The sequence below is a fragment of the Micromys minutus genome, assembly GCF_963924665.1.
Source record: "Micromys minutus genome assembly, chromosome: 33".
In the NCBI taxonomy this organism is placed as follows: Eukaryota; Metazoa; Chordata; class Mammalia; order Rodentia; family Muridae; genus Micromys; species Micromys minutus.
In genome coordinates, this window is record NC_137968.1 from 10,105,001 (window position 1) to 10,120,268 (window position 15,268).

Below are 15,268 nucleotides of genomic sequence, written 5' to 3' on the forward strand. Positions count from 1 at the left end.
ATTTTTTTACCCTTTAACTATTACTTACATTTTCATAAATACATATCACAAAAAAGTTCAAAAATTGATGACAGACTTAAACGAGAAAAACAACTATCTTTATAGTCTCTTTATAAACTAGTTTATCCTTTACTTAACCTATGACATGTTTGTGTTTTCGTTTTAACCTGTGTTCAAATCGTATCTGCATTTTAAATATTGCTTGACCAAAGACCCGTGTTTTCAGGTAGATAAACGTATCTTCTAATGTTTAGGAATCACCCATGGCTCTGTTGCACATCAACTTGAATAGACTCACAGTAGCATTATTTCAACCGCTTTGTGCTTCTTGAAGGTCAATAAGGCCATAGGAAAGGTAATAGAATTGAGTGGTAAGTGTCATAGCTCATGAAGGTCAGAGGTCAGCTTCTAAGTTCAGTACCCAGTACGTACTTAGTGGAAGGAGTGAACTGACTTCCAAAAGCTGTCTTCTGACTTTCATGTATGTGCTATAACATATGAACATGAATACACACACACACACACACACACACACACACACACACACACATGCTCACACATATGCACACACCTGAATAACAGAGAAAGAGTAAATAAATACAAAAATGTTTTAAAATTAGATACTTCTGACGTATCCACTGACTAATTACTATCAACATTTGAATTATGATCCTTGCCTGGAGTGTTATTATTTAGGTATTTGTTTTGGTTTTTGAGACAAGATTTGTGTGTGTGTGTGTGTGTGTGTGTGTGTGTGTGTGTGTGTGTTACCTTGGTTGTCTTGGTTGTCCTAAAACATGCTCTGCAGACCAGGCTGGCCTCAAATTCACAGAGATCTGCTGGCCCTGCCTCCTAAGTACTGAGGATTAAAGGCCTGTGCCACCACCAACAACTAGTTAATTTTTGAAATCATTACTAACACTTTAACTGTACTACTAAACACTTTTATCACAGTATCTTCTTAAAGGTGATAATAAAAATACAAACACTCAGAAAAACCCTTGAGAAAAATGAAATCTCAATTTAACACATCCATATGCTTTTTTACTTTATTTAATCATGAACTCACGATGTGGAAATCTTCTGTGATTAAAAGATTATAGGAAAATCACCTCATTTAAGAAATAGCATAAGGGGCTGGAGAGATTGCTCAGTGGTTAAGAGCACCGACTGCTCTTCTAGAGGTCCTGAGTTCAATTGCCAGCAACCACATGGTGACTCACAACCATCTGTAATGAGATCTTGTGCCCTCTACTCATGTGTCTGAAGATAGCCTTGTAAACATTAAATAAATATATTTTAAAAAGAAATAGTATGTGTATATGATCAAGGCTTGTTTACTAAAAAAATTACTTCGCAAAAATGTTTCTTTATATGTATTTAAAATTTATTATTAAAACTGTTCTTCTAACCCAAATCATTCCCTAGATCCAAGACCATGGCTTGTCTTACATTCGAGGCTGTGCATTTCATCATGGCTTCTCCCCAGCAATCGGTGTCTTTGGGACTGACGGGGTGGACATAGATGACAACGTCATCTACTTTACAGTGGGAGAAGGTAACGTGATAATATTGTGGTCCACATAGTGCATCCTCCAAGGTAATCTTACTGACGAAACTATGGCAAGGTTATTTACTTGACCTTTCAGTGATGGTGGAAGTGACTTGTCCATCTGTCTGTCTGTCTGTCTGTCTGTGCTATCCAATACGATAATCACTAAAGCACATGAGGCCAGTGAACTTCTGAGTTATAGCTTGTGCAAATGTGAAGCGGGATTTGAATTTGAATTTTTCTGAACTGAGTTTGATTTCCATTCAAAGAAACTCTACTCTCAAGACACTATAGATCTGAACCTAACATGACTTGTCTAATTACTATTCTTTTCCATTGCTGTGCCTTAGGCTGGAAAGAAGCTCCAGTGGTTAAAAACATCTGTTGCTCTTGCAGTGGATTCTTGGAACCAACATGGTGGCTCACAACCATGCAGATCCAAGAGATCTGATACCCTCCTCTGACTTTCGCAGCCACCAGACATATCTGTGGAGTGCATTCACACATACAGGCAAAACACTCGCACACATAAGAACAAGTAACCTACAATGTTTAATTACTGTGACTTTATTTTAAATGTGTTTACTTATGATTCTGTGCATATGAAAGAAGGCATCCATGCTATGCATGCCTGTGGAGGTCAAAGAACAACTTTCTGAAGTCTGTTTACTCTTTCTATTAATCTGTGGCTTCAAACAATAGAACTTTAGGTAGCCAGGCTTTGAGGTGAGCAACTTTACCCACTGAGCCAGAGAGTCTGCTGAATCGCTGAGACATTTAGGATAGTCCTCAGTTGTCAATCATAAAGATTATCCAAAAGGAAGGTTATTTCAATTAAAAATTATATCCAATATAAGTACAGTTTTTTATTCCTACCATATGAAGTATACTCCGAAGTCATTTAGTGTGTACAAATGTTTTGTGTATATTTATTAAAATCTGAGGTGAAGCAACTCGTCTAACAAGTATCTAGAAGATTCTAACTTAGCTAGTCCTTTTTGAGAGAACGTTCACTACCAAAGGGTTCAGGGGACCTTTTCAAGATTCATACTAGAAACAAATAACTTTGCAGAAACAATGAATGATGTCACCCATGGTATAAATTATGAAATGGACATGTCTTTTGCTGTCTTTTTAAAAACCAGGTATAAGAATATGGGGGGATGCCAACAGAGTACGTGGAAATTTGGTCACACTTTCAGTTTGGCCAGGAACCTACCAGAACAGGAAAGACTTGAGTTCAACACTTTGGCATGCAGCAATTGAGGTAGGGAGGACATATTCATAATTTTGAATAATTATGACATAAACATCTATTCTGTGATATTGGAGATTCTCAAATTTAAATAAGATTTTGTCTTTGGGGATTGATGATCTGATACAGCAAATCAGTTGAAGAAGTTAATGAATAGAAAAAAAATAGTATGAGACTAGAGGGTTTTTTTTGAGATAATTATGATGATATGACTTATTCTTGATTCCATGTTAAAAATTAAGAAACTTATAGATATTGTCTAACTGTTATGTTAAAATGTTTTCAAATTTTTGTTGTTGTTACAGAAATTTAAGGTGTACATTTAGATTGTTAAATAGTGGCCTATTTTTTCTGTTTTCAGTGTATCATCGCTAAAAAGAATTTTCTCCATCTTTTTTAATATATTTTGCTAAGTTGCTGTTATATGTATGTTTATTATCAAAGATTTATTATTTTACAATTTTTAAAGTTTTTATATTTTTTAAAAATTGAATAACTCCATTTTAAAAAACAGAGATAAATGTACAGATTTTAAACGCATTTTGCATAATAGTATATGAATAAATTTTTCTCAGTACTTGATTTTTTTTAAAGGTTTGATAGTATGCATTAAAATCTTAATAGTTACAATGAGCATAAAGTACATGTAAAACAAAATGTAACCTGGAATTAGTCAAAGTTTACTTGGTGTGTAAAGATTAGGCATAATGATTTTGCATTTTTTCTACCTTTTTTTTTGAACTTCGAATAGTCTGTGAGTTCTTTCTGGGGTGTTCAGAGCTTTCTGGGATTAGTATCCAATTATTAGTGACTGCATATTATGTCTGTTCTTTTGTGACTGGGTTACCTCACTCAGGATAATATACTCTAGATGCATTCATTTTCTTAAGAATTTCATAAAGTCATTGTTTCTGAAAGCTGAGTAGTACTTCACTGTGTAAATATACCACAGTTTTTGTATCCATTCATCTCCTGAAGGACATCTGGATTCTTTCCAGCTTCTGGCTAATATAAATAGGGCTGCTACGAAAATTGTGGTGCATGTGTCTTTGTTGTATGTTGGAGCATCTCTGGAGTATATACCCGGAAGTGGAATAACTGGGTCTTCAGGTAGGACTATGTTCAATTTTCTAAGGTACCACCAGACTGACTTCCACAGTGGTTGTACAAGTTTACAACCCCACCAACACTGGAGAAGTGTTCCTCTTTGTTCGCATCCTCACCAGCATCTGCTGTCATCTGAAATTTTGATCTTATCCATTCTGACTGGTGTGAGGTGGGATCTCAGGGTTGTTTTGATTTGCATTTCCCTGGCCAGTGATGTCCAGCAATTCCTTAGATGCTTCTCAGCCATTTGATATTCCTCAATTGAGAACTTATTGTTTAGCTCTGTACCCCATTTTTAATAGGATTGTTTGATTCTCTGGTGTTTAACATCTTGAGTTCATTGTATACCTTGGATATTAGGCCTCTATCATATGTAGGGTTGGTAAAGATCTTTTGCGAATCTGTTGGCTGTTGTTTTGGTTACTTGACAGTGTCCTTAGCCTTACAGAAACTTTGCAATCTCATTAAGTCCCATTTGTCAATCTTTGACCTTAGAGCATGAGCCATTGGTATTCTGTTCAGGAAATTTTCTCCTGTGCCTATGAGTTCTAAGGTTTTTCCTACTTTCTCTTCTAATAATTTCAGTGTACCTGGTTTAATGTGGAGATCTTTGATCCACTTACACTTGAGCTTTGTACAAGGAGATAAGAAAGGGTCTATTTTCATTCTTCTGCATGCTGAGTGCCAGTTGGACCAACACCATTTGTTGAAGAGGCAGTCCTTTTTCCATTGAATGTTTACATCTACTTTGTCAAAAATCAAGTGGCCATATATGTGAGGGATAATATCTGGATCTTCTGTTCTATTCCATTGATCCACATGCCTATCTCTGTACCAGTACCATGCAGTTTTTAGCACAATTGCCTGTAATATAGCTTGAGTTCAGGGATAGTGATTCTTGCAGATGTTCTTTTGTTGTTGAGAATGAATTTCATTATTCTAGGTCTTTTGTTATTCCAGATGAAATGTCACATTGCTCTTTCCAACTCTATGAAGAACTGGGTTGGAATTTTGATGGGGATTGCATTGAATCTGTAGCTTACTTTTGGTAAGATTGCCATTTTTACAATGTTGATCCTTCAAATCCATGAGCATGGGAGATCTTTCCATTTTCTGAGATATCCCTCAATTTCCTTCTTCAGAGATTTGACGTTCTTGTCATATGGGTCCTTCACTTGCTTAGTTAGAGTCACACTAAGGTATTTCATATTTTTTGTGACTATTATAAAGGGTATCTTTTCCCTAATTTCTTTCTCCGCACATTTGTTCTTTGAGTAGAGGAAGGCTACTGATTTCAGTTAATTTTATATCCAGCCACTTTGCTGAACTTGTTTATCAGCTGTAGAAGTACTCTAGTGCAAGTTTTGTGGTCACTCATGTACACTGTCATGTTATCTGCAAATAGTGATATTTTTACTTCTTCCTTTCCAATTTGTATCTCTTTGATTTTTTTCTGCTTTCTAATTGCTCCAGCTAGGACATCCAGTACTATGTTGAATAGGTAGGGGGAGAGTGGGCAGCCTTGTCGAATCCCTGATTTTAGTGGGATTGCTTCAAGTTCCCCACCATTAAGTTTGATGTTGGCTGTTGGTTTGCTGTATATTGCTTTTATTATGTTTAGGTATGGGCCTTGGATTCCTGTTCTTTCCAGGACTTTTAACATGAAGGGGTGTTGGATTTTGTCAAATGCTTTCTCAGCATCTAGTGAGGTGACCATGTGGTTTTTTTCTTTGAGTTTGTTCATATGGTGGATTATGTTGATGGATTTCCGTATATTAAACCATCCCTGTGTCTCAAAGATGAAGCCTACTTGATCATGGTGAATGATCATTTTGATGTGTTCTTGGATTCTGTTTGCAAGGATTTTGTTGAGTATTTTTGCATCAATGTTCATAAGTGAGTTTGGTCTGAAATTCTCTTTCCTTGTAGGGTATTTCTTTGGGTTAGGAACTAGGGTTATTGTGGCCTCGAAAAATGAGTTGGGTAGTGTTCCATCTGACTCTATTTTGTGTAATAGTTTGGAGAGTATTGGTATTAGGTTGTCAATAAATGTCTGATAGAACTCTGCACTGAACCTCTGTGGACCTGGGCTTTTGAAGGCTTTTGATGACTGCTTCTATTTCTTTAGGTGTTATGGGATTATTCAGATGTTTTACCTGGTCCTGGTTTAACTTTAGAATCTGTGATATGTCTATGAATTCATCCATTTCCTCCAGATTTTCCAGCCTTGTTGAGGATAGGCTTTTGTAGTAGGATCTGATGATTTCTTGAATTTCCTCAGTTTCAGTTGTTATGTCTCCACATTAATTTCTAATTTTGTTAATTTGGATACTCTCTCTTTGCCCTCTAGTTAGTCTGGCTAATGGTTTATCAATCTTGTCAATTTTCTCAAAGAACCAGCTCTTGGTTTTGTTGATTCTTTGAATGGTTCTTTTTGTTTCTATTTCGTCAATTTCTGCTCTGAGTTTGAATATTTCTTGCTGTCTGTGCCTCTTGTGTGTATCTGCTTCCTTTTGTTCTAGAGCTTTCAACTGTGCTGTCAAGTTGCTAGTGTATTCTCTCTCTAGTTTCTTTTTGGAAGCGCTCAGAGCTATGAGTTTTCCTTTCAGTGCTGCTTTCATTGCATCCCATAGATTTGGGTATGTTGTGTTTTAATTTTCATTAAATCATAAAAATCCTTAATTTCTTTATTTCTTCATTGACCATGCTTTCATTTAATAGAGAATTGTTTAATTTCCATGTGTATATGGGCTTTTTGTTGTCTTTGTTGTTATTAAAGACCAGCCTTAGACCATGGTGATCTGATAGGATGCATGGGAGTATTTCAATCTTCTCCTTTTGGTTTTCTTGCTTAGGTATTTTCTTGTTTTTACTAGGATGTAGTTTCCTTCTTTGTATTGGGTTTCCCACCTATAATTCATTGTAGTGCTGAGTTTATGGTCAGTTATTGTGTAAATTTAGTTTTGTCCTGGAATATCGTGGTCTCTCCATTTCTGGTGTTTGAGAGTTTTGCTGGTTATTGCAGCTTGGGCTGGTACTTGTGCTCTCTTAGGGTGTGCATGATGTCTGTCCAGGATCTTCTTGCTTTCATCATCTCTGCTGTGAAATTGGCTGTGATTCTGATTGGTCTGCCTTTATATGTTACATGACCTTTTTCCCTTACTGCTTTTAGTATTCTTTCTTTGCTTTGGGCACTTGGTGTTTTGACAATTATGTGTCTGGAGGTATTTCTTTTCTGGTCCAACCTATTTGGAGTTCTGAAGGCTTCTTTTATGCTCATGGTCATCTCATTCTTAAGGGTAGGAAAGTTTTCTTCTACGATTTTGTTGAAAATATGTACTGTGCCTCTTAGTTAATATTCTTCCCCCTCTTCTTTTCCTATTATCCTTAGGTTTGGTCTTCTCATTGTGTCCTGGATCTCCTAGACATTTTGTGTTAGGACATTTTTGGCTTTTGCATCTTCTCTGACTGTTTTGTTTATGTTTTCAATGTTGTTTTGGCCCCTGAAATTCTCTCTTCCATCTCTTGTAGTCTGTTGGAGATGCTTGCATCTTTGACTTCTGATTTCTTGTTTAGGTTTTCTACCTCCAGGGTTGTCTCTTTTAGTGTTTTCTTTATTGTTTCCATTTCCATTTTAAATTCTTTCTTCAATTACTTCATCTCTGGTTCTGTTTTCCTGTAGTTCTTTGAGTGTTTTTTGTGTTTCCTCTCTAAAAGCTTCTATTTCTTTATGCCTTTTCTCCTGTTCTTGTTTAAATATCTCCATCATCATCTTGAGGTATGATTTCAGGTCTGACTCTTCTTTTTCTGGAGTGTTTGGCATTCTGCTGTTTCCTGTGATAGGAGAGCTGGGTTCTAGTGTTGCCAGGTTGTCTTGGTTTCCATTGTGTAAGTTCTTTCTCTTTCTTCTTGCCATCTTTTTGTCTATGATTATATGTGGTCTTGTCAGTGATTGGTTCTCCCCTCTCAGTGCACCAGGACTGTGTCTCTGTATCTCCACTTGAGCGTTTGTTCCGCAGGCAAAGGCCTTCAGCATGGACACACGTCTCTATGGCATACTTCCTGCTCCCCTGGACCCACTGGAGGGCCTCACCTACTGAACCCTAATCCTAACCCTCTCTGAGCCCTAGCTACTTGCAGCACAGTCTCTCCAGGCCTGTGTCCCTGGATCTCCGCTGTTCCTGGTGACAAATGGCCTGAGCATTTGGTCCACACACAAGTGCTTTCCGGGTGGAAACGAAGTCCCTTCGGCAGAGTTCCTGCTCCCCTGAACAAATCGGGGTGCTGCACTTTCCCCGCGCCAGGCCTAGCCCTCTCTGTGACCCAGCTACTAGCAGTGCAGAGACTAGAATTTTAACCTAGTGTTACAAAACTAGCATATAAAGCACAGAGTATGATCTCCAGCACCTCAAAAAGAGAATTATAATGTGGTTGTATTTGTATATGTATTTGGATGGGATGATTTATCATAATGAAGGCAAAATTTTCCAAATATGTTGTCAAATACTTATATTGCTTGCATGAGTGTATACTAGACTAACCCTACGCATTTTATTTGTTACCTTGCCAGATAAACAGAGGGACCAATACAGTCTTACAAAACAACGTAGTTGCCGGATTTGGAAGAGTAGGATACCGCATTGATGGCGAACCTTGCTGGAGTGAGTCCTTTCCCATGGAACTGCCAAAACAATTGAAAAACTCGTCCAAGTCATGAAAATGAGTGGTGATCGTTTGTCATTTTGATATGTAGTATCTCCTCCTCTTAAAGTCTAACACAAGGGACAGGATTTCCAAACCATCCAGTCTAACAGACAGATCCAAGTGACTGTGTGTGTCACTGGGGATGAATGCAGTATCTTCTGAACCCCGGGCAAGTGCTCCACCGCTGAGTTACACCTACAACCCTCAGGTCCACTTTTAAGAAAACTTTTTCTTTCTAGTGTTATTGTCCCCAAATTCCAAAGGCTACTTCAATTCTTGATTCAATGGGTATTAGAAGAGTGAGAACCTTGTCCTTTGCTGCTTTATCCAAACTAGCATCTCTACACGTGTCGATACATGCCTCTGGAGATAATGGTAATAAAAGGAAAATAGACAATGTCACCATAAACAATGTCACCCCCTGGTCTCAACACATACACATATGCTCTCAGGCACACACATCTACCCACACACATGGAAATGATTACACCCATGCACACACGTGCACACACACACACACACACACACACACACACACACACATGCACACAGGCACAAAGAGAGAGGGAGAAGAAGACAGACAGACATACACAGAGGGGAGCAATATTTTGCTTCAACCTAAAGAAACTTAAGAAATATTTTTAAAATGAGCCTTTATCTGAACATTTTGTATTCCATTTAGTGTTGCTTTTGTTTCATTGTAGCATAATTTTGACAGTTTTAAGAGGAAATTATATATTTATCATAAAGTTCAACTCCTCTGTTTATGTTCTAGTTAATGGGTCATTTATTCTTAAGATTCTAGAAATCATTTTTGTCTATTCAAATAAACGCCTTTATCAGAAGATTTATCTAATTCCTGATATATGGTCTAATTAGAAATTTAAGGCTGCAAGAGCTACAGGCAGCATTTCTTTGACATGTCAAAAATTACAAATCTATAACTTTCTAAACTTCTATCAACTTTTTCTTGTAGCTTTTCATGAAATCAAAACATAATTTTGGATTTGAATATTTACTAATAAGACATTATGATGCACAAATATATTTTCAGTGATTGTTGGTATCACTTAGTGAGAATGTTTCTAAGTCTCCGATCTGCTCTTGGGGAGGACTCAGGTTCAGTTCCCAGTCCTTCACAACTGTCTGTAACTCCAGTTTCAGAGCTTCTTAGACCTTCTTCTGGTTTCTGTGAACACCAGGTACAGATGTGCATTCAGGGAAAACAACAACATACATAAAGTAAAACAAAATTTCAGACGACAGGAAACTTCAAAACACGAAGCGTTTTTCTTTTTCATATTCCTATCAATAGAAATATAAAACTTCAAAGATGACAAGGGGATTAAGTTCCTAGAATATTTGTCAGTTTACCCAGTCCTTCCCAGGTCCTTACTAAAGCAAAGGCAAGAATTTGGTGGCCTGTACGGATCTGAAGAAGGGGCTATTTCTTCCAAGGGATTTCACTATGTAGGAAAAAAAATGTGAACAGGTTCTGTTATGGGAACAAACTCAAGCCAAACCCAGAAAGACTAGAAACAAAAGGTAAAATTCAAAGGATTAGGAAGAAGGAACGTGAATGGAAGACAGGAGGACTCAGATGTGAGTAGACCATAATGAGCTAGCATCCTAAGTGCAAATTAAAGGTGATGCTGCTAGGGTTCCTCTAGTGTTTCCAATATGCTTAGGCCATTGATCCAATTTGGACTTAACTAAGACTTCCATTAAAATCTTCAATTATATAGTGAATTAATAATAAGCATAATATTTTTTGATTGAGAGAATGTGTAAGCTATCTTATTAGGCTTATTTAGTTTGATTTTAAGATAACTCTGAATTGGAGATTAAAACTGTTTACATACATGAAACCTAATGCTTTGATAGATAAAACAACTTTCCCAAGGTCATGTGTGTGTGTGTGTGTGTGTGTGTGTGTTAATCCAAAATACATTTAAGGGACACGATCTGTGAATTTTGTGATGGATGAGGCAGACATGTCTTCTCTCCTCAGGCTAACATGCTGGCAGGAGAGAAGAATTTATAAAATATTAAGAGGTAAAATTCATTTATAATGGAAGTGGATTAAAGTGCTGTTTTAAATCAGATGTTCGGTAGCAGTCTTTTGAGAAGTTGACTCGTGAAAATGATGTGTTCAGAAAAGGGCAGCGCAAAGAGATGAGGATGGTGGAGAATTTACACAATGTAAATCTCCGTCTTTCAAGCTTACCCTTGTCTTCATCTAAACTTCATGGTCTTTCAACCAGAGTCGATGCTTGCTTTAGATTGATACAGTAATTACGGGAGTTCAAAGTATATGTGACCAAACTTTGCAAGTAAATGCACAATTGTTCTGAATAATAAAAGGCGAGTTAAATAAAGGTAATGCCAAGCAAAACGAACCATGAATAGCAGATACATTTAGACCTCATCACATTAAAACTTTTACATTGAAAAAAAATATATATATACATGTATTGGTATCTTTAACTGGTAAGGATGATTAAAACTATAGAACAGTCCTTATAATATTGTCTCTGGTTCCATATTTTCTTCCAAGGCCAGGCTAATACCATGGAAAACTGGTTTAACAATGAAGCCCATGGAGGTTTCTATGGCATCTACATGAACCAAGATGGCCTTCCTGGTTGCTCTCTTATACAAGGATTTACCATTTGGGCATGCTGGGATTATGGAATTTATTTTCAGGTAAACGTGATGGGGGAAAAAAGGTGATGGCTTGTTTTCTCTTAAGCTTATCCTTAGCACTATATAAACTACATCTTGGATTACAGACCATGGAGAGCATGAACATCTATAACGTGACCCTGGTGAACAATGGGATGGCCATCTTTTCAATGATCTACATGCCACCTTCTGTTTCCCACAAAGTGTCCAGTAAAACAGTAAAAATTAAGGTAAGAAAGGAATGCAGAGAAATAGTGACAATAAGGGTAGTAAAACTGTCAAATGTCTAATAATGTGCCTGGTGTCTCTTGGAGATCATGTGACCAGCCTTCTCCGTACCCTGTGGGTTCTGTTCTCACATCCTCTTACCAACACCATCTGTGACAGTTCCCTGCTTTCTCATGTCCCCACCACCAACAGAGATGCTGATAACACTGTCTCCACTTCGTATTTATTCTATTGATGGAAATGTCTGTGTTTCAATCATTACAGAAACAGAAGATTTAATCCAATCTAATTATTTTTACATGTTAGCCTTTATTGCTGCTTTGACCTGAGAATCGTTCCTGTTGGTTCCTTTTCTTTCTTGATTTTTGTTTAATGAACAGTCTGCTCCTAATTTTTTTTTTTTTTGTTTTTTTTTTTTTTTGTTTTTAGTTTGGTTTTGTTCTTACCACGCAGTTCAGTATTATTATTTTGTTCTTTTAGGAAGAGTGAGTATTAAAACTCTCCTTTTTGGCTATTTTTGGTAGAACTCATTAATTGTCGGAAGTAGCCCTGAGTTTAACTGCTCTGATGTCTTAACTAATGACAGTCCTGATGTAGAACTCACCTCTGCACATCGAAGTTCTAGGCCTCCATCAGGTAAAAATGGGAAATGTTGGTGTTGGTTTTTATATGTATTCATATGAAATTTCTATAAATTTATTTTTTTTTTACTCAAAGGCGGGAGAAGTGGGATTTGCTGGCCGACATTTGCTTCAGCTCATAACATGGCGCCTCGCAAGCCTCACGCTGGGATCATGAGTTACAATGCCATCAGTGGCCTTTTGGATGTCTCAGGCAAGTTTTCATACAGTCTTTCACAAATCTACTCCGCGTTTTTAGATATCTGCAAGGCACCTACTAGTTAATAATGTTTTATTGCTGGTGGAATGTATCAAAGTTGATTTTTATAGTAATCTGCCCGAATATGAGTTGACATGACAATAGAAGACATCTCACTACAAAATACATTTCAAGGATGGCTCCCCAGTGAACTTGAAGCATGCAGGTGTGTGTTGTACGTGTGTAAAGGGAGTGACCACTAGTGTGAGGTTATGGAGCAGGATGCTTCTCAGTCTTCACCATTCACTGTCGTAGTGCCTTGAACTATGGAAACTCGCTGTTTTGGCTAAGCAGCTAGCTAGCAAGTTCACAAGACCTGCTTGAGTCCGACCTCACGAGACATGAACACCCATGCATGGCCATTTGCATGGATTCTGCGAATTCAAACTGTGGTGTTCATGCTTGCAGACCAACCACTGGCTCCCCTGAGCTGTCTCCCTAGTCCTCTAATGTTTTCATAAAGTATTTTATTTTATTACATCTCACATGCTGCCCCCTCCTGGTCTTCCCCTCCTTCCTCTTCCCCTTCACCTCTGAGACGGTGCCCTTCCCTGGGTATCTCCCAACCCTGGGGTCTTCAAGTTTCTTCAAGATGAGGCCTCTCGCACTGAGGTCAGACAAGGCAGTCCTCTACTAAACATGTGTCAAGGCAGTCCTCTACTACACATGTGTCTGAGGTCTTGGACCGGTCCAGTCAGACCATCTCTTTGGTTGGTGGCTCAGTCTCTGGGAGCTCCCAGGGGTCCAGGTTAGCTGGCACTGTTGGTCTTCCTGTGTGGTTGCTACCCTCTTAAGTTCTTTTAATCCTTGCCCTAACTCATTCATAGGGGTCCCTGACCTCCATTGTATGCTTGGCTTTGGGTATCTGCATCTGACTCAGTCAGCTCCTGGACAGAGCCTCTCAGAGGACAGCCATGCTAGGCTCCTGTCTTCAAGCAGAACCTACCATTAATTTGTACCTCATCCCACAGTGGGATGGGTCACTCATTGGCTATTCCTTCAGACTCTGCTCCATCTTTATTCCTGCATTTTTTTTTACAGAAGCAATTTTGGGTCAAAATTTTCATACATGTGTTTGTGTACCCATCCCTCCACTGAGGGTCTTGTCTTGTTACTGGAGGTGGTCTCCATATCCCCACCGTTGGGCATTTTGGCTACGGTTACCCACGCTGAATCCTGTGAGCCTCCCTCATCCGTGGTCTCTGGGACTTCTTAGAGATTTCCCCCAGTGCTCACCAGCAGATCTGAATATTTCCTTTCATTCTCCTGAACCACTGGGCCTCTTGCCTCTTCCAATACCCAGTCCTGTCCCCTATTCTCCTCCCCCATCTCCAACCTAGGCATCACCCTCCATTCCGCTGCTGCCCATGAATATTTTGTTTCCCCTTCTAAGTAGGATTTAAGCACACTCACTTGGGCCTTCCTTCTTGTTTAGCTTCTTTGGGTCTGCAGGGTGTATCTGGGCATTCTGTAGTTTTTGGTTAATATCCACTTATCAGTGAGTGCATACCATGCATGTCATTTTGGGTCTGGGTTACCTCTTTTGGAATATTTTCTAGTTTCATGCATTTGCCTGCAAAATTTATGGTGTTCCTGTTTTAAAAAACTGAACAGTATTCCATTGTGTAAATGAACCACATTGTCATGTCCATCCTTTGGTGGAAACTGTATTGATTCCATTTTCAGGCTATCACAAATAAGGCTGCTATGAACAAAGTAAAAGGCTTGTCCTTGTGGTATGGCAGGACATCTTTTGAGTGCATGCCCAGGAACAGTAGAGCTGGGTCTGCAGGTAGAACTATTTGCATTCTTCACCTGATTGATGCCCAGAGTGTTTGTACCAGTTTGCAATCCCAGCAGCAATGGAGGAGTGCTTCCCTTTCTCCACATCCTCACCAGCATGTGCTGCCAGATGAGTTTGAGATGCTATATTAGCCACTTTAATTGTTGTAAGATGGAATCCCAGGGTCGACTTGATTTGGATTTCCTTGATGACTAAAGACATTGGACATTTCTTTAACTGCTTCTTGGCCATTCGAGATTTTTCAGGTAGTACTGTGTCCAATTTTCTGAGGAACGGCCAGACTGATTTCCAGAGTGGTTGTACCAGTTTACAACCCCACCAACAGTGGAGGAGAGTTCCTCTTTCTCCACATCCTCGCCAGCATCTGCTGTCATCTGAGATTTTGATCTTAGTTGTTCTGACTGGTATGAGGTGGAATCTCAGAGTTGTTTTGATTTTCATTTCCCAAAGACTGGGGATGTTGAACATTTCTTTAGGTGCTTTTCTGCCATTTGGTATTCCCCAGTTGTGAATTCTTTGTTTAGCTCCGTACCCATTTTTTAATAGGATTATTTGATTCTCTGGAGTCTAACTTCTTGAGTTCTTTGGATATTAGACCTCTATCAGATGTAGGACTGGTAAAGACTCTTTCCTGATCTGTTGGCTGTCATTTTGTTTTCTTGGCAGTGTCTTACAGAAAGAAATTTTTGAATAAATTTGCAAATTACTCTTTCTAACTCTATGAATTATTGAATTGGAATTTCAATCTGTAGATTGCTTTTGGCAAGATGGCTATTTTTACTATATTAATCCTGACAAACCATGAGCATTGAAGGTCTTTCTATCTTCTAAGGTCTTCTTCGATTTCTTTCTTCAGAGGTTTAAAGTTCATATCACACAGATCTTTCCCTTGCTTGGTTAGTCACACCAAGATATTTTATATTATTTGTGAGTATTGTAATGGGTGTCATTTTCCTAATTTCTTTATCAGCCTGTTTATCCTTTAAGTAGAGTAAGGCTACTGATTTGTTTGAATTAATTTTACATCTAGTTAATTTGCTAAAGCTATATATCA

The 15,268-nt window shown here is 38.3% G+C and overlaps 1 protein-coding gene across 1 annotated transcript in view; it reads left to right on the forward strand.

Moving 5' to 3' along the window:
• PKHD1L1 (PKHD1 like 1) overlaps positions 1-15,268 on the forward strand; it is a gene marked incomplete at its 5' end in the record, with an annotated part of 147,787 nt that overhangs the window by 104,712 nt on the left and 27,807 nt on the right. The window contains 7 exons of the mRNA XM_080909342.1: positions 1,429-1,558; positions 2,698-2,819; positions 8,485-8,575; positions 11,176-11,324; positions 11,411-11,533; positions 12,056-12,167; positions 12,249-12,365. Of these exons, the coding sequence (XP_080765468.1) occupies positions 1,429-1,558; positions 2,698-2,819; positions 8,485-8,575; positions 11,176-11,324; positions 11,411-11,533; positions 12,056-12,167; positions 12,249-12,365 (844 nt within the window). The remainder of the gene's footprint in view (positions 1-1,428; positions 1,559-2,697; positions 2,820-8,484; positions 8,576-11,175; positions 11,325-11,410; positions 11,534-12,055; positions 12,168-12,248; positions 12,366-15,268) is intronic.